The 27,180-nt window shown below is 40.8% G+C and overlaps 1 protein-coding gene and 1 long non-coding RNA gene across 3 annotated transcripts in view; one reads left to right on the top strand and one right to left on the bottom strand.

The window, feature by feature from the left end:
* The window catches only part of LOC139630018 (plexin-A2-like), a 62,711-nt gene extending 37,558 nt beyond the window's left edge, over nucleotides 1-25,153 (top strand). The window contains exons 12-32 of the mRNA XM_071492975.1: nucleotides 1,357-1,508; nucleotides 2,711-2,828; nucleotides 3,337-3,473; nucleotides 4,021-4,188; nucleotides 5,521-5,614; nucleotides 8,379-8,618; nucleotides 9,252-9,395; nucleotides 9,876-10,110; nucleotides 10,413-10,555; nucleotides 11,693-11,961; nucleotides 13,655-13,721; nucleotides 14,083-14,229; nucleotides 15,188-15,347; nucleotides 16,811-16,914; nucleotides 18,709-18,805; nucleotides 19,531-19,730; nucleotides 19,903-20,072; nucleotides 20,592-20,804; nucleotides 21,665-21,815; nucleotides 22,758-22,837; nucleotides 23,206-25,153. Of these exons, the coding sequence (XP_071349076.1) occupies nucleotides 1,357-1,508; nucleotides 2,711-2,828; nucleotides 3,337-3,473; nucleotides 4,021-4,188; nucleotides 5,521-5,614; nucleotides 8,379-8,618; nucleotides 9,252-9,395; nucleotides 9,876-10,110; nucleotides 10,413-10,555; nucleotides 11,693-11,961; nucleotides 13,655-13,721; nucleotides 14,083-14,229; nucleotides 15,188-15,347; nucleotides 16,811-16,914; nucleotides 18,709-18,805; nucleotides 19,531-19,730; nucleotides 19,903-20,072; nucleotides 20,592-20,804; nucleotides 21,665-21,815; nucleotides 22,758-22,837; nucleotides 23,206-23,239 (3,123 nt within the window). The 3' untranslated portion in view covers nucleotides 23,240-25,153. The remainder of the gene's footprint in view (nucleotides 1-1,356; nucleotides 1,509-2,710; nucleotides 2,829-3,336; nucleotides 3,474-4,020; nucleotides 4,189-5,520; nucleotides 5,615-8,378; nucleotides 8,619-9,251; nucleotides 9,396-9,875; nucleotides 10,111-10,412; nucleotides 10,556-11,692; nucleotides 11,962-13,654; nucleotides 13,722-14,082; nucleotides 14,230-15,187; nucleotides 15,348-16,810; nucleotides 16,915-18,708; nucleotides 18,806-19,530; nucleotides 19,731-19,902; nucleotides 20,073-20,591; nucleotides 20,805-21,664; nucleotides 21,816-22,757; nucleotides 22,838-23,205) is intronic.
* LOC139630020 (uncharacterized) overlaps nucleotides 1-27,180 on the bottom strand; it is a 110,596-nt gene that overhangs the window by 52,829 nt on the left and 30,587 nt on the right. For both annotated transcript variants that reach the window (XR_011693090.1, XR_011693089.1), the window contains exon 3: nucleotides 18,696-18,812. This is a non-coding gene — a long non-coding RNA (uncharacterized lncRNA). The remainder of the gene's footprint in view (nucleotides 1-18,695; nucleotides 18,813-27,180) is intronic.

The following is a 27,180-nucleotide window of genomic DNA, read 5'->3' as shown; positions in this document are numbered from 1 at the left end:
AACCCTAATTTTATCTGTGGCCACTTTCCAGTTTCCCATCCGAGTGTCTGTTTACCTGAGACTATCTCACATTCTGTTCCACCACAGCTGAATACCTTAAGTGCTTGACAGCTAAACGAATTCAGTCTGTTTAGAGAGTGGTGATGGATCTTTTATGTCACAAACTCCTGTTCATTCTCTTGAATGAGGCACAGAGGGTCAGGCACAGAGATGCAAGGCTCTCCCACTTCAAAGGGCCCGCGAGCCTTTGATGTCCCCGTCACATTATTAGTGTTTCTGAAGGAGCTGCCGCAGAATGAATCAACCATCGGGTGCTGCTCAGGGGTGGAGGGAGTGTTACTCCGGCATTGCTCCTGTTCTGCGCTGCAGGTCCATAGGTTTCCTGCTGGGGTGGTTCACTTTACAGTGGGAAGGACTGTGAATAGCTTTCTCAAAGGCTTTGTTATTCACTGCATTATTCATTAAAGTTTGTTTTGAATTACTCTGGATTTCAAGGCTTTTTGAGTAAACCCAGTCAGTATGTGGGTTTCATATTTCACACACACTATAGTGTAAATGTCGTGTGAGCTAGATCACACAGAGACTGTGCTAAAGTGTCTGAAGATTCTCAGTCATCTAGTTCATGGTACCGTAGAAGGGCTCAGTCAGAGTCACCACTGATATTATTTGTTCACAGATTTTATTCACACACTTTTTTATTTTTTTTATTTTACAAATACAAACCTTTTCTACACATGTGCTAGCTTGAATTTCTCATGCAGATTTATTTTACAGGTTTATGAAGGTGATTTACAACTACAAACTCTAGAATTATTTATGAACATTGCTTTACAAGATCTATAGCCCGTACAAATAGAGTTACTTTAGATTCTTGAAAGCAGCTTAAGAATTGAGAATCTAAAGCAAGCCCATTAGGGTTTGTTAGCATTTTAAGATGTTGTTTATCCGATATACATGTCAAGAGCATGCATATTTGTACCGAAGCAGCCAGCAGTTGATATTTTTTGACAGTACTTGAAATCTTCAATCTTCGTATTTCTGACCAGGATCCATCAAGAATTAGTGTTTCACCATAATTGCATTTCTCTTGGGTTGGCAAGAATTATAGAAACCATGTAATCCACATGACTCTTCAGTAAAACTGTAACTAATTACATTATTTTGAACTCTCTTCATGGCACATTATTCTCCAATATGGGAACCTCTGGGATACTACTGCCTCTGACAAAAAAAGTAAACTAAAGCAATAAAATAAACTGTCATTGCAGGTTTTACAGTCTTCATTTTGTATCTGAGAACCATTGTATGTTTAATTCGACTTTGTCTCACTATCATTTTGTTTTTCTTTCTGTGTAGGTGAGCCCTGTGGCAGGGCCTCTGGAGGGGGGCACACTGGTCACCATCCAGGGCCTGAACCTGGGTCTGTCCTTCTCTGAGCTGGAGGGTAATGTGGAGGTGGCAGGAGTGCAGTGCACTCCACAGGAGGAGGGATATATCACTGCAGAACAGTAAGAGCCTCCTCCCCTCTTCTGCTCACGCATGGATTCATACTGTACTGTACACAGGCATACTGTACAAATGCAAACACACACACACACACACACACACACACACACACACAAAATAAACCCATACAATCTCTCATTCTCTTTCACACTATTTCACTCACAGATGCTTTAGCACAGTCTGTGAATAAGCCAGAGCCCAGTGATGCCTCATCAGGTTGTAGGAATGTGTGTGTGTGTGTGTGTGTGTGTGTGTGTGTGTGTGTGTGTGTGTGTGTGTGTGTGTGTGTGTGGGGGGGGGGGGGGGGGCTTTGCATTGCACTGGTGCAGGCAGAGCCAAAGGAAGAGACAGTCTTTGTGTCGTTGTCGTTATGAGTTGTCGGCACAGCTGTAATTGAAATGCGCTGCATGTTGCTGACTGGAGGGACAATCTGTTAGCCATGTGTTTCTCTCACAGCCATGTAATGCGATTGGGCTCAGGCAGCAGGGACTTTATTTATATCCTTGTAAAAAATAAATAATTTAAAAATAAAAAAAAAGAAAGAAAGAAAGAAAGAAAAAAAATGAAAAAAGAAAAGGACATGCCAGCAGAAAATTGGAAAATTCTGGTGATGTATGAATAGAAGGGTTGGGCAGGGGCAATTCATTGGGTGCTCTTCTTGTATCAGGGAACGCAAACTACACGCAGAGCAGTGTGTTCAGCAGGGCCATTCATTTGGCACACACACTGCTTTAAAACATGGCATTACAGCTGTTACAAACATTAATTTCAGCATGGGGTCAGTTGCTATAATGGCTTATTCATGGCGCACTTTATCTTATTGACCTGACAGGCAATACTGATTTATTGAAGAAACCCCTATGTTGTCATGGCAACCAGAGGTAATGGTGGGTGGCAATCGTGCTGGCGATGGGGAGGGGTGTAGTTTATCATTTGAGTTATATTGCTGTTATAGGTTTCCCATTAGGAAGAAAGATGGCCCTCTGTATTGACCCACAACTTCTATGAAAGTCTGCCTCAATCACACTGGCCAGAGGAGGCCATCCTCCCCCCAGTGCAGTTTATAACAAATGTGATACAGTGCAGTGATTCTGCTGTGTGTGTGTCCCTGGCTGGTGTTATTACTTGTATGCATGATGATCTGTTGCATGGTTGTGTTTTTTGTGCAACCGCATTCATGTATCTGTGTCTTGTGTCTTGAAAGGATCGTGTGTGAGATGGCTGCGGCGCCTAGGGGAAGTGCACCAGGTCCAGTTAAGCTCTGTGTTGGCGAATGCAGACCTGAACTACGCGCACAGTCCTCCCAGTTCTACTCCTTCGTGGTAATTCTGGCACTGAAACAAATTTACCTTCCCCGTTTGTTCTGAAACAAGCATTAAGTGTTTGTAATACATTACGCTGAAGGTGTGATCTAGCAATGCAGCAATCACTACCTTGATTTTTTTTTTTAAGTGCAACATAGATTTTGCATAAGAGAGTTTCAAACCTCATTAGGAAGCAATTTCTAATGGTTTGTTCACTTTGTGCATTATTTTCATTTTACGGCTCATGAAAGGAGTATGTGCTTTCAGAGGTTTTTGTTTGCCTCTGAAGATGTGCTGTATTATAATTATGATTAATTTTTTTTACCTTGTTAAATTTTTTTTCTCTAAAATAGCTCTTTGGTCTACCTCTTTCACAGCTTTCTTGTTCATTTTTTAGTTCTACAGTGGTTTATTCAGCCAAGGCCGGTAGAACGTGGGCTTTTCAGGATCAGACTGGAAAACACATACTAACACATATTGTGTGTTTGACCTGTGTTGAATGAAACATTAATGAATTTCTCCACAGACCCCTTCGATGCTGGCACTGACCCCAGGCAGAGGACCTGAATCTGGGGGTACCAAAGTCACCATTGTTGGGGAGAATCTGAGCGCTGGCAGCACTGTCAATGTGTACTTTGGCAATCAAACCTGTGAGCTGTACAGGTGAGACTGATGATAACATAACCACTTGATGCTATCCTAACCTCACATTGCTTGAGAATCCAGATTCCCAGAAACTAAAGAAAGAGTGCCTTCACAAAATATAAAGGATTAAGTCCTTCTCTAATTTCTATGAGACACACTGGAAGAGATTGGTCTATTATAACACAATTTAATTACAATTAAGTCTCTGTATGTTAAAATGAAAAGTCTTAACAGTGATTCGTGAGGAGGTGATGAAAGCCACAGCAGCAGGTATTGTTCTCTGTGTATTTATAGGTATCTATTTAAAGTTCAACATGCCTCACATGGTAGGAGTCAGGAGGGCGAGGCGAGGAAGCCATTAGCTAGAGCACCCTCTAATTACAGTGTTCCATTTCTAATGTGTCTGTAATGAGGAGGAGATGGGACAGACTATAATGAATCCTCTCCCCTTGTGGTAATGTGCATGGTTCATAACTGCCTGAAGTCGGGGATTTGCCACTGCAGCAGTAAGTGGGCAGTCACAATCAAAGGCATGAATAAATCCCTCTCTTGGTGCTCCCACCAGGAGGACCATGTCGGAGATCGTGTGCTTCTCTGCACCATCAGTGACGGGAGCGGGGCCAGTGCGGGTCAGTTTGAGTGTCGACCGGGCCAAAGTTCCTGGGAGTCTGGCCTTTGAGTACATAGAAGACCCCACGGTCCAGCGCATTGAACCCCTGTGGAGCATTACCAGGTAACACTGAGCCAAATAGTACTACATATATACGGATAACAGTCACATGGCTGCACTGATGCCTTGCAAGGATGCAGGTTCATTCCTTGGCCTTTTTGCAGTTTGCATTTTGCAGTTTGGTGTAACAGACCCCAGGTTGATCGGTGACTCTAAATAGGAGTGAAAGCTTGAACCGCTGATCTTCTGTTTTTCTATTAATGTCATTTGAATAGTGCCATCATATCCAGACCATTCCAGTGTTACATACAGGTTAAACATCATGCACGTGTTGCAAATCTATATTTCTATGAAATATTACATAATTTCTCTTACATTTGGTATATCATACAGTATAGTGTAATTTTTTTCGAAACCCCCCTGCTGCCAAAATGGGGCCGTCTGCCCATTACAGATCACTATGGGACCAGGCAATGTGCGTGTCAGGGTTACAGGAAGAGTGATGTGAAGAGGCGTTGTTGTCAGTTACAACAAGGTTGTTAATAATATCTGATCTGTGATCACAACTAGATGACTATATAACCAAATGGGAATTATGCTCGATTTAATTGAAATTCTCTTCATGGATTTTACATGAAACAGCGTGATGCTGATATTATCACAATGAGAATGAATTTGCAGCATAAATATTTCAATCATAGTTCAATGGTGTGTTACCTGTATTCCACTAAATAAAAGATGGCACTATTAATGTGGGCTCGGGTGGGATTACCCAGCACTATGTCCCTGCAGATTAGACTTCAGAGAGACACCCTGGCCCGCAGCCTAGTGACAGGAGGAGCTTTGTGGAGCTGCAATCAAGGGCCTTCATCATGAATGTGCAGTCCCACTATGTGGCCCTACGAGCTTAGGTAGCCTTTGAAGTGTGAGAAGAGAAGGACTGGCACTCTGTCAGACTCACTAGACTGGCCAGTTTTTTTTTTTTTTGTTTGTTTTTTTTTTTGAAATACTTCCCTTCGTTCCTTTGTTGTATGTTTCTCCTGTTTGTCTCCTTTCCTACGTCTCATCTCACTCTACTATTTTCTGAGATTACACTGCTGCAAAGGTTATGCAAAGATTAGAGAGTGTTGTTTATTTTAATCACATCTAGCGCAGATATGTAAATAAGCAGCACCTGTACTCATGCTATGCCAGCCTCACAGTCATGGATGAATATAAAATAGCAGCCAGCTGGTTCGCCGTTTGATCTGGCTCTTCTGCCCAATAACAAAGAGTGAGCTTCCATGCCAGCCATATCTCCTCAAACATGCATTAATGCAGTTTCTCTGGAAAATGTGTGCTTGTATGTGAATATGTATGTGTCTCTGACCAATAATTCCTCTTACTTCCAAACAGTGGACACACCACCCTGACAGTGACTGGGACCAACCTGGATGTGGTTCAGGAGCCGCGGGTCAGAGTCAAATATGCCGGCCATGAATCTGTCAATGTGAGTGTGACTAATGCTAACATGCTGCACTTAACCTGTATTGATGTTGCCCAATCAAACTGATAGAAAATGGCACAGTAAAGCTGTTCTTTATTGATAGTTTCCTCAGGAGAATAATGAGGTACATTTAGCATTGTGGTCAATTTACTACGTTTTTATTTTCACTTAGTGATCCGTACTGACGTTTTTTAAATCTAGCCTAAAGCATTTACATGGTTTCATATACAAACGTGGCAGTTTGGTTTAGAGTCTGCTTAGTTTGAAGTGGTCAACACTGTATAACCACAGACCTGCTAAAGCGTGAACAAAGTCAGAAAAACATCCTTTCAGTTTGCAGTCTGCAGGGTGGATAGCTAATTAACTAGAAGTTGTTTAAATAGTCATACATTTTTTAATTTCACATTGTTGCTGTGGTTGTAAAAATAAAGCCATACATAATATACATATATGGTTAATCCCAAAATGAGATTTTAAAAACCTGGCATGGAAAAACAACTCCGTTTTGGGAGGTGATTTATGATCCTGATTCTACTTGCCTGAGCTCCTCAGGCAGGTTGCTTCAAAGTGATTGATTGTTCCAAAGTGTTTGGTCCCCGATGGCAAAGGTCCAGTTACCTGACTGGTTCAAAGTTTTCCACTTTGGACCAGTCAGAGAGTCGCCTGAGGATTTTAGGCTGCACACTGGCTGAAGGATGGTCGAAAATTCTGGAGGGGACTTTTGGCTCGACCTTGAAAGAGCTCAATAAGAAAAAAATCAATTCTAAAAAGGTACCGAGTGAAGAGATGCCAGGAATGGAATGATGCGTTTGTTTGTACCAGATACAGATTTTAAAGACACTTTTTATTGATGCTGAAATAAAGACAAGAGGACTGGGTAAATATAATATGAAAGAGTTTATGGCTCTTTCTAGATCAATTATTTTGATCATATATATATATTTCAGTTTGGGAAATTGTAAAAAATCCTCTCAGCTGAGGGCAGACAAGTTGAGATCAGTCACAAAATGACTCATTTGTGTCTCTGTGTGAATGTCTGTTTTGTTGGAAAGAAATGTTGTACTTAAAGATAATAAAAGAGAAGGCGGAAACATGTAGAAGGAAAACAAGATGAGGAAAATTAAGAACGTCAAATGTGTTGAAGAGGAGGAGTTTTTTTGGAGCAGACAGTGTTGTGTGTGAAAGGTACGCCCTGAGCCAAATAAATGGTGTGTTAATGATGCCAGCTAGAATTTGAGCCACTAAATTAAAACTGCATGTTCTACAGTGTCACTGACAGGATTGAGATCTAAAGGGATTAAAGCCGAACTTTCACCCAAATCAACTGCTAAAAGAGGGTCACTGGTAAATTTAATGAGGGCAGTCTCTTTATCACGCTTATCTCAAAAACATAACTGGATCTGCTTAAAAATGTTTTGAAAAACAAAAGCAGTTAATTGACTTGAAACAACTTTCTGTGAAACCTTAGATAAAAACTGAAGCTTAGAAATTTGCCTGGAGCGGGTGGATGTGAACAACTCGATTATGAGGAGTTTGAAGAGCTGCAGAAAAAGAAGCCAACTTGCTAATTCAAGAGAGTTGTTGGTTATTGATAAAATAGCCATAATAATAACAGACAAATACCTGTTTTAGGAAACTGGTTGTGAGCCACATTGAGTGCAAGACCAGACAAATAAACATGTGGATGGGAGAAGGTCAATATGCTAGAGATATTTTAACAGCTAATTATTATCTAACGTTATGTGGGTTACCACCACAGAGACCCTCAGTATGGTTAAAGTAAAACCTACGTGATATATTTAGTCATCTGTCAATAGTATCATATCCCCTTTGTGAGTGTTGTGTTTGTTTACAAGTAGCAAACAAAACTGACTTTCTATCCAGTTTTAAGCCACATTTTTACGATACATATTTTAGGTCTTGGTTGTTTTTAACTATCTATTTTAAATGGATGAAGAATTTTAGTCATCGCACGTCTGGATCATAAGTTATCGGAGAAACAAGCTAAGCAAACGCTAACGGCAGCTTGGCTCCCAGCCCCTCCACACACACACACACCCTGTGTCTGCCAAACAGCATCAGAGAAACAAATATTTTTAAGGTGAAACTGCTTTATTTAGTGTTTTTGCAGATTTAATCAGATTAATCATCAGGTCTGTTTGTTTTGGAGAGGAGACCTCTACGGATAATATGGCTCCTGGTAAAATCTTCCTCAACAACTGACACTGAAGAAATCCTAACAACTAACACACAATGTCACCAAACCCCTTTTGTTAATGTTTTGATTGAGAGACCCCATAACGGCAGAAAAATGTATATTGTGCACAGTTTGAGTAAGACAAAATTGCTATATAAGATTTATAACATCTGAATTTTAAAAATTACAGAGAATAGTTATTCTGTCACATTTGGGCATGAAATGAGACATCTGTTCAAATCTATTCAGCAAAGTTGTTTTCTAGATTTATAAAAATGCAAAAAGCCCTAAATATATTAACCTTATTTTTAAAACTAATATATTCACATGAAGTGAAATTACCAATAGGCTAGAATAGGCCTTTTTTTATACTAAACCCATAAACACATTAATTATCTATATCTATGTAATAATTTATGCAACTATTAATCATGCAGCAAACAATACTGTGAGGCATTAAATATGTGTATGATATTCTATGCTGTAAACAATATTTCACATTACAACCCTATGTTGTGGGTATTACTGTATGTATTGGGACATGTGTAACCTGATTCGATTCCTCCCCAGGTTTGCAAAGTGCTGAACACAACCACCATCAGCTGCTTCGCCCCCTCCCTGAAGGCGGAGTACAACACAGACCAGGAGACGATCAAACACGTGGACGAGTTTGGCTTCGTCTTCAACAACGTCCAAGCTCTGCTCACGTACAACAACACAAGCTTTGTCTACTACCCCAACCCCTACCTGGAGCCACTCAGCCTGTCAGGGGTTCTGGAGCAGAAACCCGGAGCTCCCATCATACTGAAAGTAAGTAAGAGGAGATCTTGCCTGCTGCTGGTACAGTAGTTTCTTTTTCATTTCCCTGCAGTATATAGAGAGACTATTTTCAAACCCTGTTTAGAAACAAGGAAGCTTAATGAGCAGCATGTGAGATACAGTATATGTGTTTAACATCTGCTATGCCATGTCCTCATTACTGTAATCCCCCACTGTTCCCTTAATGATCAGTGCAATCCTATTTTCTTAGTGATTAGCAATGCTACACATTAACACTCCTAGACATCATTGTATCATAAGTTTAACATCATTTCTTGGTGATTATACTAATGTCGCAAAATTGCCTGGTAATAATTTATTGAGGTTATGAGGTAATGCTATGTATATCTTCAGCAAGACATGACACTAAAATACAGATGTCTTGGAACCAAAGCAGTAAAAGACCTCCAACTTTGCATTGTTTAGGAAGCAGAACTGATTTGTCTTTTTGCCCAAACACACCACTGTAATGCAGTTTAAGTACAGCTTTAAAAGAGGTCCAGTCTGAAGCCTTAGACTGGATCTCTTGCTGTCCAAGAACTGCATGGTCTTAAAATGTGTTTTATGCTTGATTTATTGTTGTTTTCTGCAGTGATGTATATCGACTCTCTAACTGTGTTGCAGGGACGTAACCTGGTGCCATCTGCATCTGGTGGAGCCAGGCTGAATTACACAGTGCTGATTGGAGATACGCCCTGTTCCCTCACTGTGTCTGACACTCAGTTACTCTGTGAACCGCCAAACCTCACTGGGCAGCACAAAGTCCTGGTCAGTCTAATGCATTTTCTGCCTGTCCGGTGGTTTTCTGTCTGTCTGTCTGTCTGTGCATCTGATTTGCTGTCTGCGTGGATGTGGGTCACTGTCTGCGGGTCGGTGTTTGTCTGTACGTCACTGTGTTTGTGGGTCACCGACAGGCTTTCAGTTAGTCGCTGTCTTTCTGTCACTGTCTGTCATTCATGGTCTGGTAGGTTCCCAATTACAGCACATTACCCTGAGAGTTATTGACAGACACTCTCGCTTATAATAAGAATAGAGCTGTAAAAAGAAAACTAAGCTGGTGTGCCTAGAACTTGTTTTATTCAAAGGAAGTTCTTCAGGGGAATCATCCAAATCTCTACTGTAGTTTTAATTTAATTCTTCATCAACTATATTTTGATGTTGTATTATTTGGATGTTTCGAAGTCCTGTGCTTCTACCTGTATTATCATTATTATTATCATTATAATTGTTTTTATTATCATTGTCCAGGTCCAAGTAGGAGGACTCCACATCTCCCCCGGAGAGGTCCACATCCAGTCCGACAGCTTGCTCACCCTTCCTGCTATCTTCAGCATCGCAGCTGGAGGAGGGTTGCTCCTCATCATTGTCATTATAGTCCTATTGGCCTACAGACGGAAGTCACACGAGAACGACCTCACTTTGAAACGCCTGCAGATGCAGATGGACAATCTGGAGTCCCGGGTGGCTCTGGAGTGCAAGGAGGGTGAGTGAGACGGATTATATATTCTGTTGATTAAAACTCGTACTCCAAAAGAACATCTGATTTGTAGTTGCATTACACTGCCATCTGTTGAGTACCGATGTTTTGAATGATGATTTATTTACTTATACATACTGGCTGGGTACTAACTGTAAGACTAGCTGAATGATCATTTCTTACAGAGACGTGTGGTTCTAAATGTTAAGGGGAATTCTTTCAAAATCTGGCTTTAAAATTTTCAAAGAATATATAATGGAAACAGCTAAGAATGGAAAAAAATATAATCTTATTGTGATATTGTGCAGCCTTTGCAGAACTACAGACGGACATCAACGAGTTAACCAGTGATCTGGACAGAGCTGGCATCCCCTACCTGGACTACCGCACTTACGCCATGAGGGTTCTCTTCCCCGGCATTGATGATCACCCTGTGCTCAGAGAGCTGGAGGTGAGGGACCCCTGAAGCAGTGCTGCACTACTTGAATCCAGTTTCAACTATTTTTCTGACATCTAGACCTTCAGTCTCCAGGCTCCAAAACTAAATTGATTTTGGCTTGTTGGCAAGTGCTGTCAAACTGCTCTCGAACTGAGCAGTGTGAGCAAATGTCAGTCTATTCGCTGTGGTTTGAAGTCTGTTTAATGGTGTCCACACCAGCTGAGGTTTGTGAGCAGATTTTGATGCCTCTCTCAGTGCCTTAGTCATGCACCTGTTTTGAGTCAAACTTTTCTTGGTCTTGGCCCTTTTTTTTTTTGACTCAACTTTTTCAAGATTTCCAACTTTTTCCAAGATTTCCAACACGTGATTTTTCTACATCTAATTCCATATTGTTGTGAAAACTTTATATGAGGTTGTTATAAGGTGGTTGTCAAAGGCTAATGTATTCATTTGTCAAAATCAAAAACATTAATCGGTTAGATGAGGGATGCAGTAAAGGTCTTTCAAACCTACATTTCAGCTGAAGTTGAAGACAATCAAGATGTGTTCACACAGTTTGAAAACATTTTTGCTCTGTTCTGATCTTGGTCTTATCCACATCTACATCCCTAAGGACTCATTTTGTCTCACACTCAAGAGAACCTGGTGTTAATATTTACCTTCAGTGTTTTTATTACTGCCCTGATCTGAGGGGTTTAAATCTGAAGCACCTAATTTTGAAAAAACTCTAATCACTAATTGAGGAACAATTTGTCACACACTTGAGGTCAAAATTTGGATTGGGTTGGTGTTGCCAATGACAGTTGCTTTAATCAAGGTATTATTATGATCACAGTGATTTTAGAAGATCTCTGTTCAGAAGAGCCTTTAATTGCAGTTTTAAACATCCTGACTTTTTCATGAAAGTAACAGGCCCTTTTTTCACGTCACTGCCACTGGGATTGAGCCTGTAGCCACACTAGTGCTTCTGTTTCACACACAGATGGTTTATGAGGATGTTTGTATGTATTTCATTATGTCTTCATGTTCCTCCATCTATGTTATGACTTCTCTCATCCTTGAGTGAGTATTATCTAATGAGTGCATCTTTGTGTGTGTGTGTGTGTGTGTGTGTGTGTGTGTGTGTGTGAAAATGCATGATGCGTGTAGGTGCCGGGGAGCGGACAGGCAAATGTGGAGAAAGCCTTGAAGCAGTTTGCTCAGCTGGTGAATAACAAGGTCTTCCTGCTGACATTCATCCGTACACTGGAGCTGCAGCGCTCTTTCTCCATGCGTGACCGCGGCTACGTCGCCTCGCTCATCATGACCGCTCTGCAGGGACGGCTGGAGTACGCCACAGACATCCTCAAACACCTGCTCTCAGACCTTATAGAACGCAACCTGGAGAGCAAGAATCACCCCAAACTGCTCCTCCGCAGGTAATTAACTGTCACTGAAGGATTATACATTTTTGAAAAAGAAAATACCCCAACCAAAGATTGAAGTTATTTCCTTTAACATTTGTCATTATGGAACAGTGTGCCACTTTGTTCAGCCGAATATCTCACTTGGAAAATAAACTTAATATAGGACTGTGAAAATGTGAGGTAAAATATGCCCAAAAAAGAAGACCATGAAGTTAAATTTATATTAAAGTTACACACATTTGTTGCAGGGAGTCGCTCTGTACAACCACAGTCTTTGGGGATTAGGTAACAGTTATAGCTCAGAGAAATGGATTTCCCTTATATGAAGATATTACCGTTTTTTTTTTTTTAAAGACACTCTTGAAAGCTTGAAAGTTAAGCATATTATAAGTTAGAAGTTTTAAAACTCATAAAATGGTTTCACTTTTGAGGACAAACCATGTATTGTACATGGTTCAAACATTGCCTCATGAATTTGAGGAACCAAAATAGGGCTTATTTTCTACGGTGGTCAGAGGATTTGAACTAGAGGCCTCTGTATCACCGTCCTGACCAGTTCTGATAACCCTGCTTATCTTTTGGCATAGATAATTCCTTTGTGCATTGTTCTTTCCAGCCCAGTTACCGCACTTCTGATGGATGAGTAACTAGGCCAGTGAAGGAAAGCCCACCTCTGTTCAGCTTTGTTTTGTGCAGCGGCGTGAAACAGCCGTTACGAGTGTGAGAAACAGGGTGCCCAAGCAGACAGGTGAAAGACAGGAGCTGTAAAAGTGATAGAGAGTGGGAGAGACCAGCAGAGGAAGAGAACCTAATGGGGAAGAGTGAGTGCAGCAGCAGCAGAGTTGTTGTCAGTCTGACTTATCTTCTGTGTGCCACTCATGAAACATTCAGCTGTAGCTCACGTTTCTTTCCCCGTCACCTCTCCTCCTCTCCTCCCTTCTCTTGCCTCTCTCCTCCACCTCTGGTTATCTGCTGATTGTTTTCCCAGTGCTGAGACTGGCCTACTGAATGTTTCATGAGGTTTTTTTTTTTTTTTCCTTCTTTTTTTTTTCAGTAAAAGAGGGCTCTCTCAATCTGAAGCACACTCATTAAATATAAGGATGAGTTCACATGGGAGCCAGTACAACAAGAACTTGTTAGCCCAAACAAGCTGCTCGTGCGGAAACACTCTAAAATTTAATGGGATGCCGTCAACATCGGAGTCAGTGCAGGTTAGGGTTGAAACGCGGGTAAGGTCGGAAAAGGAGCGACAGAGACAGCAGGTTAGGAAGAGAGACCGACTGGCAATAATGCTGCAAAAAGGCTTAAATGCCGTTCTTAAAGGTACTGTTACATGATTTAAAGGATTTACTACAGTAAATCATAAAATCTTCCCATCTGGACTCATGTAAAAGTGGGTAAGTGCAGACACAGCAGTGAAGAAACAGAGTGGAAGTGGACCTCCAAGTTCTGCACATTTATGTCATGACCCAAATATCTTGTGCACCAGCAGCACTTAACTACAGTATATCGGAGGATGCGTCCTTTGAGACAGAGCGTCTGAGTAAGGATGTAATTCTCTGTAAACTCTCCGTGTCATGTTTTTTGGCTTCAACGATATCAGGCTCTTCTGCATCTTAAATTATAAAAGAATAATCGGAGCACTCCAGCTCTCTGTGGGACGTCTCTTGCTAACAAATGACTGTGCTTTCTTCTTGTCTTGCAGAACAGAGTCGGTGGCAGAGAAGATGCTGACAAATTGGTTTGCCTTCTTGCTCCACAAATTTCTCAAGGTAAAAACAAATCTTTATCACACCTTATTGCTACAGGTGTTAGTTGATATTGTATTAATATTGATTTTGAAATAGGCTGCTGCATGCACTTTTGTTGTTACTGTGATTTTAAGTGGGTTTTATGTACAATGTGGAAGGAAAATAGGAGGACAATGGTCACCTATGGGGTCACTTATCTCCAGCTTTGCAATTCAGAAGGAGAAAAAGCTCCGTTTTATTATATTTGATGTGTCAGACTCTGCGTCTCATCGTCTGCGCTGATGAATACAGATCTCTCTCCTTCCCTCCACCTCCTTCATATGTCTTATTTTCCTTTCTCCCACCTTTCACTCTAATCCCTGGGTTCCCTTCTGAAACAAAGGAGTGTGCTGGCGAGCCTCTCTTCATGCTGTTCTGTGCCATCAAACAGCAAATGGAAAAGGGACCCATAGACTCCATCACTGGAGAGGCACGCTATTCCCTCAGTGAGGACAAGCTCATCCGACAGCAGATTGAATACAAGACACTGGTGAGTCATAAAGACATTAGAGATGCAAAAGAAAAAAATATTTGTCTGCATTAATTTTGTACATCTCTTGGCAAAGAACCTTGACGGAGTTTCTAGAAACAAACAAATTGAGAAAATAAGACCTTAGAGTGTTGGCACAGTCACTCAATTAGCTTTGAGTTTAATGCCAACTCCGGCTTCATCCTCAATAATCAGAGAGTCCACCAGTGTAGAGACGAGGATATGATCCCTCACTGGCTTCCCATTACAATGCATTACATTAATTTGTTTTTCCTCTGTACACATACACTGGGAGGAATTTGAGGTTTTAATGTCTTGCTCAATGACACTTCAACGTGTGGACACTAGGAGCCAGACAACAAACCACCAACCCTACAATTAATGGTTGACCAGCTCTGCTACCTGAGGTACATGCCAAGCTACCACCTACAGTGTAATTTTATGGATTCTAAGTTAAACAGCTGTCTTGGCTCTTCTCTGACAAAGTTTGTGCTTTAATTCGAAGAAATTATTGGCAAAATAATGTCAAAAAGAATGAAGATACATAAGCTTTAACTGATAAATTTAATCGAGAATACTGAGGCTTCACAATTCTGACTGGTGTATGCTAATCAGTGAAGAGTTTGAAATGTGTTTCATGGGGTAGGGGTTCCCACCACCAGCCTGTCAGGATAGCATCCCCCTCAGGCTTTGGCTCCAAAGCAGGATGACACCTCTCTGATCGCCATGTCAGAGAGTCTGTGTCTCATTACTTGTTTAATGCCCGTGCTAGAGCTGCACAGCCACATCCTGGATGTGTGAAATTACATTTCAGGCCAGGATCCTCTCCACCAGGACAGTTTGGTGAGGAGTAGGTAATGAAAGGACTTTCCTAGCAAGCAACACCTCTGTCTCTGTCTCTTTCTCTTACTCCCCACCTACCCTCCCCCTCCCTTCTCTCTCTATACTGGATCCCCAGACACTGAGCTGTGTGAACCCAGACAATGAGAACAGCCCAGAAATTCCTGTCAAGGTGCTCAACTGTGACACCATTACCCAGGTAAAGGAGAAGATCCTGGATGCGGTATACAAGAACATGCCCTGCTCACAGCGCCCACGAGCTGCGGACATGGATCTAGGTGAGACTTCCCTGGGTGGAATCATACCGTGTGAAATGGGTTAATTCTACTTGCATTATATACATGTAGTCTGAGATAAAACATAGAGTGAAAATTTGCCATGGCTCATGATGTGTCGGAGTCCTGACAGAAGGGGGAAAATACAGTTGAGAGTGGGCATGGCTGGGGAGTTATCACAGGTGTTTCATTGAAGTCGTATGACATCAACAAAGGGCTCAACATCAGTTTCTGGAAGACAGCCCCCTCCCCCATGCCTGTTTACATCCCTAAACCAGAACAACACTTTCCAACACTGACATTAAACCTTACTGACAGCGCACCTACACTTAGGCTTACGCCCACAACATGTCATCCAATACTGAATGACTTGGCACAAATCCAGCTGACATGCACCTTCAAAGGGAGTCAATAAGACACCTTGTCGGTGGTGGCTGATATTGCTTTGGGTTTGTAGTTTTATACCTTTGGGGCTTTTATAGGTTAGGGATTTGGAGAGGTTCAGTTTCTCCTTGCTGCTTTGGGCACCTTAAACCCTGAGGGCTCCAGACTAACTTTTCCACTGGCAGCACTGGTGCTACCAACTGTGTGAACTCAACACTCAACTGAAAAGAAGTGGGGACGGGGCTCAGTGTTTCAGGTGATGCATCGGTCCCTGTCGGTTTTATGTTTCTTATTGTTGTTGTGCAACTTCAAAGTTTCAAACTTAAACTGTCTTTACCTGTTACCAAGTTTGGAGTTACTATGGATGGAACATATTGCCTATAATACACACACTGCACAGCATTCCCCATGGACTGCAACCACGGGGTAATGCGTTAGTCATTGTGGTTGAGAGTAGTACTTATCCGTCTTCACTGTCAGTCTCTGCCTGCCTGCAACTGCACTGCAAGCATCAGTTGTGTCTGGGTCTGGACCTCTTGTTGGCTCTCTCTCTCTCCACCAGCCTCCTCCTCGCTTCCCTAATTTTTTATTTATTTTTAAATAATAAGCTGTAGAAGCCTTCATCTTAACAACACAGCAACAGCTAAGTGGATTGTTTTGCATGTTTCATCGTGATGAAAGTGCAGGCAGGGAGAGACCGACAGAGCATGAGAAGAAGTACTGTGCTAAATCCAATTAATACAATAAATACAATAAATTAAATACAGTGGCAAACGCAGTACTCATGCACTTGACACTGTATCATTTGTAGTTTGTTTGCAGAATCCTATTCACTCTGTCAAACAGAAATACACAGGAAGGTGCATTAGTGACATTTTGGCTGCTACACTTGACATCTTGCAGTTTCAAAGAACAAACTAACACAGTACACAAGGTTACCATGACCTCACCTGCAGCACAAAAGGACAGCGAGCGACGAACGATGGACATTACACGATGAGTGACTGTCAGGCACTCAGCATACGAACATTCCCCAAATTGCCATGTGTCACACATTCACCATCGACGTAATTTTCCTACAGAGTGGCGGCAGGGCAGAACAGCTCGTGTGGTCCTCCAGGACGAGGACATCACCACCAAGATAGAGAGCGACTGGAAGCGACTCAACACACTCATGCACTACCAGGTCTGTTAAAAACTTTAATACAAGGGCTACAGCTATCATCTGAATCTGCACATTTGTTTTCTTGATTGATTAATTAACTAACTATGAAAAATGGCCATTACACGGTCTCACTCAAATTCTTCATTTTGTCCGACTAAAGCTCCAAATCACAAGGATATTTAAATCGTAATGACAGAAAAAAAAGACAAAAGGAGAAAATACTCATTTGTATGAAACTGTGTAAAGAAATTTTAGTTTGACAAGTGACTCAAACAACTAGTGAATGATCTGAGGTGAATCAGCAGCTCACAAGCTCATCTGGTTAAGGCAGAGTCCTCATTGCAGCAGCCTGGGTTTGAATCCAGCAACAGTCAACATCAAAGATAAATAAAATAAAAAAAAACAACTATTAAATTATCAAAATATCAGCAGGTTGTTATCCTCTGTCAATCCACAAGTCATTTACACTATTGCACTTTTACATCTGCAAACCCAAAACCTTTTTCAACTTTTTATCCATTTTCTTAAAATTATGATTATCCAGTGGCTCAAGGACATCACAGCAGATACTGTGGAGGAAGGACAGGGCATTACTCTTTCATATTCATTACACTCACCTCATCCCTGCCAACATTTTGTCTACCTCACAGCCACAAGCACGCTTATTCAGCCAAACATGCACTTGCGTGCCTGTGTCTTTCACAACATCTTTTTTCTCCAGCTCATTAATACGACTACACGGGTCACCAACCTCAGATGAGTCATCCTGTTCCTTTGACAGTCATGCTTTGTCTCCTGCCAACATTTCAGGACACTTGTTCAAACAAACAGAGAAATAAAGACAAAGGAAATTTACATTCTCTCCGCTAAGGGCAGGTTTTGATAAGCGAGGGATGGACTCCCCCCTATCTGTCGCGCTTTCATCTTCCATTTCTCTGCCAGGTCTGGAAACGTTTGATTGGTTTCTACGCTGGATTAGTATTAGTTACATTGTATTGTGTTAGTTACATTTGTAGATCATGCAGAGCAGTAGCATATCTGCCAAGCAGTAGACCAACAGTTTGTGGTATTTACCCAGAACTACTGCACAGATAAAATGTACCAACACTTACAATAAGCATCTGCTTAGCCACTGAAACTTCAAAACAATCAGCAGTCAGTGAACTGCACATGAAAAACACATACTTACTTCACTACGTGTAATTTTAGGCTCTTCTTCACAGCAAGGCATTGGTGAGTTTAGCAGGATATGCTTAAATGTTTAATCTACAATGAGAAGACCTATAAATTCACTGAGTTATATTGAAACTGTCTCTGTTAGTAACATGTCACTGAATCTTCACTGAGGAAAGTGTTGCCACACAGCCATTGTGGGTCTAGGGCCAAGTTCTAGGTCTGTGGTAAACCTAGTTTTGATTCCTTCACCTTGACCGCATTTGACATCTGACATTCACCCAACTGAATTACACTGCACAGCAGAGAATTTCTTAAAAAAAAAACAAAACAAAAAAAAAAACTCTTACGATTAGGTCCTGTTTTGTTGTGATCAGTGCTGTGCTATCTGCACCTCTATCTAGCCGATGAAGATGGAGTTTTACAGAATGTTTTCCTTGAACTAAAGGGGAACTCTACAGAAGTGGATTGTAATAAGTGCGACTCAACTGTCAGTGGCAGACATCCAAAACCTCAGAATCATCATTTCAGAAATACCTGGTCCAGGATTTTCTTTAATTCCAGCCATGATTAACTTCGACCATCAGCTGAAAGCTACAAATTCATAAAAAATAACAGATGGGCGTTACCTTTGTCTCCCAGGTGTCTGAGCGCTGTGTAGTGGCCTTGGTCCCCAAACAGATGTCCTCTTTCAACATTCCTTCCTCAGCCAGCTTCCCACGCAGTATCAGCAGATACGGTCAGTACTGTTAAAGAAATACAAATGCTTAATATTCTTCCAACATACAGCAGTGCTGCACCATCTGCTGCTGTCACTCATTAGTCTGTTGCAAAGCACATTATCACACACTGGCACATCAAACAGAGATATAACATGAGTTTCACAAATATTCTACAGTACAAAATCAGGGAAAAATCTATCTATGGCTTTAGGTTGCTACTTCTACAGTATGTTTGGACAAGCAAATAAAATCACAATGTGGTGTATGTTAATATTCTAAGGGACAGGAAATACATTTTTTCACTTTAGATTCAGATACATTATGTTGAAATGTCATATCATTGAAACTGCAGCTCCACACTTTCAAATTAGGTTCAAGTGATTTCTTTGAAAAAAAAAAAAAAAACACAACCCATATGTGAAATCACACAGGAAAATAAGAAGAGCAGAAGAACAAAGCGACGACCAGAACCCAGATAGATAGCATGTCTTCAGTGAGTGCATGTCTGTATCATTACTATGACAACCAGCGAAATAATGGCAGCAAATGATTATACAGTCTAAACACACACATCCAACCTGCCCACATACAGATTACAAAAAAGACAGTCTGCCTTAAATTCACGAACAAACTGGGCTTTCTCTCCATTTGTCTGATCACCAGACAGGATATATTCTTACAAACTACATTTAGAACATTTTGGAATATATATCTCTTTAACATCTCCAACTTAACCATCTAGGTGTGGATGTACCCTTCCGCTCCACCCCCACCAGCCCCGACAGCCCCCACTCCCGTGTGCCCATGCTGACCCCTGACCTGGAGAGCGGGGTCAAAGTTTGGCACTTAGTCAAGAACCACGACCACGGGGACCAGAAAGAGGGAGAGCGAGGCAGCAAGATGGTGTCTGAGATCTACCTGACGAGGCTACTCGCAACAAAGGTTCAGTATATTATAGAAAGTGTGTTGTAGTAACGACACCTAGAAGTAACATAATGGAAGAACAGCGTCTGCAGTCAAATGGTGCGAGTTCTCACAGTTAGATTTTAGAATAATAACAAACGGGCACTTTGTCCTGGCATTAATTTTTGACCTCGTATGCTGTTTCCGACAGGGCACACTGCAGAAGTTTGTGGATGACCTGTTCGAGACTCTGTTCAGCACAGTGTGTCGGGGCACCGCCCTGCCTCTCGCAATCAAATACATGTTCGACTTCCTGGATGAGCAGGCTGACAGACACGGCATCCTTGACATGGATGTTCGCCACACGTGGAAGAGCAACTGGTGAGAGGGATTTCTGACACGCAGCGGCTTATATGTGAAGAAAAGAGACCTGATAACCCCAGTTTTAGCCTGTTTGCATCGGCTTCCAACAAAACTCAAAATCCACTTTCAAATTTTACTCATCACCAACAGAGCGGACCTGACCTGACACCTTGACCTCTCTTTAAACCCCTCATTTTAAACATTGATTCTTCTTTATTCTATTTTATAATGATGATTATCTTATTGTTAATTTTATTATTTTAGAGTTTCTGCAATAGCGGTGTTTTCTTATTTTATCTTACTCTCTTGTGTTTCACATTGTTTCAACTATTTTATTCCACCTGTGTTTTTATAGCTCTAAATGAGTCTTTTTATACATCTTCAGCTTCTTCTCATGCCTTAATGAATGAGATAAGTCAATAAGGGACGGGTCAAATGCAAACTGAAAAGGAACAGTGAAGTTATTTCTTTTTACAGACAGATTTTACATTGTCTAAAATATTTTTTTTCTACCTTCTTTTTTTTCAATATCTGCAGCCTGCCACTGCGTTTCTGGGTAAATGTGATCAAGAATCCTCAGTTTGTGTTTGACATCCATAAAAGCAGCATCACGGATGCCTGTCTGTCTGTGGTGGCCCAAACCTTTATGGATTCGTGCTCGACGTCTGAACACCGTCTGGGCAAAGACTCACCCTCCACCAAACTACTCTATGCCAAGGACATACCACATTACAAAAGCTGGGTTGAAAGGTATGTATGGGGGCTTGTTTGTGCGCACAAAGACAAAGGTCCTCATATGAATAGATAGATGTATAAAATTCCTCAAACTAAGGACTTTTTGGTTGTCATCACTTGGTTACACACAGACTTGGTTAAGAATCAGGACCTGTGTTTGAGGTGAAAGTTAGACTTGACATTTGTTTTACTGAGACATAATATTAGGTTTTCCTGGGATTAGACTTGTTATGTTAAAGATTATTGTAAGTGTTAACTTAAGGTTTTCTTCTAGGAGTAAGATGAGAGTTAAGTTTCTGGATAAAATGAGAATCACGATTTTCTCCTTCAGACCCATCTCTATACTCACAGTGTTACTAAGAGAGATTGTCAGGTACAGTGGTGTACTGTGTGCACTTTGAGTGTTTTTTATAACCATGAACGCTTCATCATATTATATTTAGGGGTATTACCTATTTGCAGTGTTTGGTGCAACAGATATCCCTGCTATTGCAGTTTTTTACATTAAAAATATGGATTCAAATACAGTTATGAAGTTATGAATTCAAACTGTGGTTGGTTTTATACAATTAATCAGGAGCAAACAGACAGAATTAATACTGTATGCAGCCAAGTGAAGATTTTCTTAGATACAGTCTGTGTGTCAGTGTGGGAGTGTTCCTAAATGACTGAACTCGTGAGTGACACACTTCCCTATCTTTCTGCCAAAACACCTCTGATTTTCAGACGCCTTTAACATCGGACATTCTTGACTTTTCACAACAACAGACTGAATCCAAGTGAAGAAAAAAGGTCTGGTGTGCTCAGCTGTGCCCTTGACACTGACTCTGTGTGTGTGTGTGTGTGTGTGTGTATCCGTGTGTATCCCCTCTCAGGTATTATGCTGACATCAACCGCCTGCCTGCCATCAGTGATCAGGATATGAATGCCTATCTGGCTGAACAGGCTCGCCTTCACTCCAGTGAGTTCAATGTGCTCAGTGCCCTCCATGAGATCTACGCTTACGTCAGCAAGTACAGCCAAGAGGTGAGGCCCAGTCATCACACTGGAACATGGAGCTGTGCTGTAGAGGTCCTTCTGGTGTGGTTAGCTGACTGAAGTTCGCATTTCTTATATCACAGCAGCTATAATCAATATTTATTCTTATTAACAATAGATCAAATGACTGTGTGTAACGTAACTGTATCACCTGTGGTGATGAAGCCACAGAGAATCATCACCCAGCTCTGCAGTTCCCCACAGCTCATAGCATTTTAATCTTTCATCTCATTGTTTTGAGTTCACAGCTCGAAACTTTACTGTGTTCACTTACATAGTGTCATTTCTAGCCACAGCAAGCAGCTGTTTTCAGCCAAAAGCTCGGATAAATCCCCAGCTCAGCACCAAACAGCAGACAGACAAAGTTGTTGACTTGCTGGTGACCACAGCGGAGCATTAAGCAGCTAAAGAGCCAGATGTTTCCCTCGTGAGTTGGTAGAGTTTGATCCAAAAGGAGAGTGAATACTTGACTTCAATTAGTCGGCTGCACACAAACACAACTGAAAGCCCACATTGCTCTTTGTCTGTTGGATGTGTACATAGGCAACTGTTTGCTAAGAAGTTCACCATAACAACTTGAGGTGGTTCAATGTTGTTCAATTTGTCGTGCTGCCCCCAAGTGGCCAAAACATAAATTGATTATTATTGTTGATTAATTTGTGGATTGATTTTCAATTCATCAGTTCATGGTTTTGTTATATAAAATGTCAGAGAATGTGAAAATTGCCCATCACAAATTCCCAAAGCTCAAAGTGGCATCTTAATAATAATTTAGAAACTGAACTTTTATCAAATGCAGTAAAACACATTTTGCAGGTCTGTTGTGTGTTTGCTGCTTGTATGGTTCCTGTAGCTGACTGGTGATATGCCTCATGTCCTTGGTTTCACAGTTTGTGCCCATGTGTGTGTGTCTTTGTGTGTGTGTTTTAGATCATTGAGGCACTGGAGCAGGATGAACAGGCACAGAAGCAAAAGTTGGCGTATAAAGTGGAGCAGATCATCTCAGTAATGTCTGCAGAAAGCTGAGACACACACACACACCTATATACATGCAGTCCATATACATGTGCATACACACACATACATCACACCATACTACAACAGACAAATACTAAATCCATCAGCAACACATTAGACACTCACTTGCGCATGCACATCACGTGCACATATACAATTACATATGAACACACACACTGATGTACGCAGAGGCAATGCAGATTTTCTGGACCTACCGGATAAACAAACAATACATCCACAAAGAGATTTACACACATGCAAACACACACTTACAAATGTACAGACACAAACCACAACATTACATCAAACAGCAGATTGTCCCAAAGCACGACTTCTGAATCCAGTGTCATCGTTTTTTCAGAAGAAACTCCAACAGGCAAACATCCAACCTCTAAAATGCTCCTATAGAGACAAACAAAGAGGATTTGGGCCATCACGGCTGCTGAATTTGCTGCCAATTCTCTCCCACTGGGTAATGGTTTGTCTTTGTAGCTGGTGCTTATACTAAATGTCATAAAACAGCACTTGATGAAAAAGGACTTGACTTGAAAAGTCATTGAAGGAGCTCAACAAAGACAGGAGCTAATTTAATGGGACGGTACATGTGTTGAGACAAGACTCAAAGTACTTTTTATATGTCAAAGATGAAGGACACTTGGTCGGACCACATATCACTGGCTTGGAGCAGTGTTGCCATTTGGAGCCATTTGGAGCAGAGATGTGTAACTTTGTGTTGTTAAGCCTTTTTCTATTGCCTTTTAAAGGCTTTAAAAAGAGAACACTAAAGACTCTGGCATCATTACTTTTCATTTTCCCACCTGGAGCTCCTTGTCATAAGTTATTTTTTGTTTAATGAATTACAACTCTGCTGGGGATAGAACAGTATACATCGAATTTGTCATTGACAAGGTGAGCATCCCGCTTTAATAATCCAACACCAAGAGGGCATTACCTTCAAACCTGAAATATATGTAGATATATTTCCAGACCAAGTCCCTGGCTTTTTGTGCCAAATATAATATGTCTCATGTTTCATTCATGTTAAATGCTCCTGTAGAAGCTATTAATAGTACATGCCATTGTACGGAAAAGATCCCATTTAAGATAGGAAATTTTGTACAGTGATCTATAGACCACTAATTCAGCCATTCAAAGATAAGTGGAGACCAAATTGAACTGTAGCAGAAAGCATGATTAATGATGCTATAAGCCTGATCGAGGATCAGATTAGCCTAACCCTGGCCAACAGCGCCACCCACCCCCCCCACCCCACCCTCCCCGTCTCATCAGTCATTGTTTACATTCAGCATGATACTTGAAATGCACCAAGTGTACGAGACATTAAGAACACCTGCTGCTGCTGAGGAGTAATCTGGTCAGATTAAGTTAGATGAGGGTTTTTATGCCTTATTGATTTTCACAATAAATCCACTTTGAACGTAACCTGGATATTAAACATAGAAAGAAAAAAAAAAAGATGAAAAGAATTTCTAATCCAAGAGATACTGAGATGTGAGAGGAGCTGCAGCTTAGTGTGAAGCAGGTGTTCCTTATATTCTGTACACAGTGTGGTATATGATTATTGATATATGTGTCTGGATCAGCAGTTGGTCCGTGTAAAGTTCATTCATTAACATGTACTGCTTCACAGTGCTGTCTTCGCTTTACATCCTGATTATTTCCATGTTTCGGAATATAATTCACATTTTTATTTCGCGTTCGGTGTATATTCGACCTGACTGCCTGTTGTCTCCTTGCTGCTGTATTTATAGAGTGCCATATCTAAACTTTAAAATAATAATTATCACGATGAGAAATTCAGTTTGAGGCATCGCGCGTGCATCAGGGTTTTAGGTTTGATTGTTTCACCCATTGCGATGATGAAAGATGAACTTCTTTCTGTGCTTGAGGCTGTTTCATTGTTTCATAAAAAGTCACTGTGGCTGTCTATCAACTTCATTTAGGAGACTGCATTTTTTCTTTACCATTTCAGTATCAGTGGGGTTAATATGCTCCCCACAGGACCTTGATTCATGTTAATCTAGAAGAACAAGCTAAAATAAGATAGATGATAAATACATTTCCTGTTAAGTGTTGAAATATGACAGAGAAATCATCTGTTTCATGTGTGTTTTGATGATGATAATTTATAAATGTGTTGTGCAATAAACTGTCAGATGTTTAAACTGTAATGTTTTTTAAACTATATTATTGTATAAATACTGTACATAAAAAACACTCCTATTTTGCAAGCAAAAGATTCACTTTGTACTGTTGTTATACATTAAATGCGCAGCTGATGAAAATGATTTTTGCCTGGTTTCTTTTGTGGTGAATTCTGAAAAGGTGAAATACTTATTCATATATACTTATATTCATATTGAAAGTACATTTTTATGTGATACTACAGTCTTAATCCTATGTTGACCTCCTCTAGTTCATACAATATTTGACATTACTGTAACATAATATAAACACATCTGATTGTCCACAGAATCATTATATGACCACATATATGAGACTGCTTAGTTTCTGTGATTTGTATCTCGCAGACAAAATGCCACTGCTGTTAGAGGTGAGGTTATTCTCAAGACAGTGTGAACTCTGCCACACATAACTGGATGATCTATTGTAATTCAGTTCGTAGACCACTAGCATAATAATTGAATAGTTTAGCTGTTATTGAGTTTTGATGGAAAGGCTCGAAATGCCAGATGATGTCAGACATAATCTGAAATCCCAGGGGTACATCCACCATTACGCCTTGGTACTTAGAAACTAATATAATTGTTTGCCCCATGCACAAATCGTGTTAGTTCTCTAATGACATCTCCAAGTATGGAAAATAAAACAAGTGTTCCAGCTTTGTATCAACCAGTAAATGGCCCCATACACTCAAAACATCAGTATATCATGAAGCATTACAGCATCATAAACCCTTAGCCATATTTACAAAATGGAATTATCATTACATGAATTATCATCAATTTTTTATTATTTTAGTTACAGTTGTAGTGAGGAACTCCAGGAATTATGCTTAACTTTCAAGACTGAAATTTAGTTTTTGGAGTCAAAAAACCATCAGAACATCCTTTTGAAAAGGTGTTACAGTTAATATCTTAACATCAATTAACCATGTATTTTTGGAGATTTTAGTAAAGTATAATTAATGTAAAGAGTGGGCTCATTTTTGAGGAGATTTCACATTACATTTGGCAGCGCTTTGGCAGTGCGTTTGGTTGTATTTGAATATATTTGAACATCTGCTGGATTGCTTTGCAGTGCTGCACAGGAAGAGGGCGTTGCACGTCCATACCAAACACAACCACAGCCTCTTTTTTCACTGGTTAGCTAATGATGGACACATGGAACAATCAGTACCAGCTTATTTATCTTCCTCAAAAAGCAAAACAAAAAAAAAAACAAAAAACAAATATACAGATATTGGTATAATAGAGAAAATGTGTTCCATGTCCTTGTTGCAGTATATCTGGAAGTAAGTGTTTGTCGGAAACACTTTTTGTCAAAGGCAGCCAATAATTTTGACTATGAGCTCAACTACGGTGGAAAAATGATGTTTACATATGCACAAATACTTGTCTGGTGAGAGAAGCACATTTAATTCCAAAGAGGAGCCGGGCTTGTAAAACAGCAAAGAAATATCCTGGAGGAAATTACTATATCCCTTTGAATTCTAATAATAATAAAAAAAAGACAAAAACTAAAAAAACAACCCCATGTGATGAACAGCCTCTCGGAATGAAGAGCAGTTTCCTCTGCTGTCATACTGTGACAGAATTTGGTATGGCATGTGAGCAGCATATAGAGGATCCTGAGCACTTGCCATAAGGAGCCAGAATTTATTATTCATGTTTAACCCTCAGGGCTCTGGGCAAGCAGAGCAGAGGGGGAGAGGAGGAAGGAGGGTTGTATGAATATCCAGGCCTCCCAAACCCAAACCTGTCAGATCCAGGTGGGGGTGTCATCAGCATATCGAAGGGTCCTCTGTACACCTGCCAGGCTCTAACCCCTCGTCTTTCGTCTCATCTCTCTTTGCTTGTCAGAGTGACTACACTCAGCAGCCGGCAATTCCCCCACACTTACTTCTCTCACACACACACACACACACACACACACACACACACACACACACACACACACACAGGAGGATCATTGGGACTCAAACCTCCTCTACTGACAACCAAGCAAGCCGCAGGATATCTTCTTGATAGACTGTGTAGCTGGATGGTACCAGGCAGGTTTATGGATCTACTACAGCCTTTAGAATCCCATTATCCTTCTATCAATCCCTGACAGATGTCATAATATCTCATTC

This window comes from Trachinotus anak, unplaced genomic scaffold (assembly GCF_046630095.1).
Source record: "Trachinotus anak isolate AG129_WGS33_773 ecotype Australia unplaced genomic scaffold, CSIRO_AGI_Tana_v1 ptg000013l, whole genome shotgun sequence".
Classification (NCBI taxonomy): Eukaryota; Metazoa; Chordata; class Actinopteri; order Carangiformes; family Carangidae; genus Trachinotus; species Trachinotus anak.
Note: the sequence above shows the minus strand (reverse complement) of the source record. Positions and strands in the feature narration are given on the sequence as shown.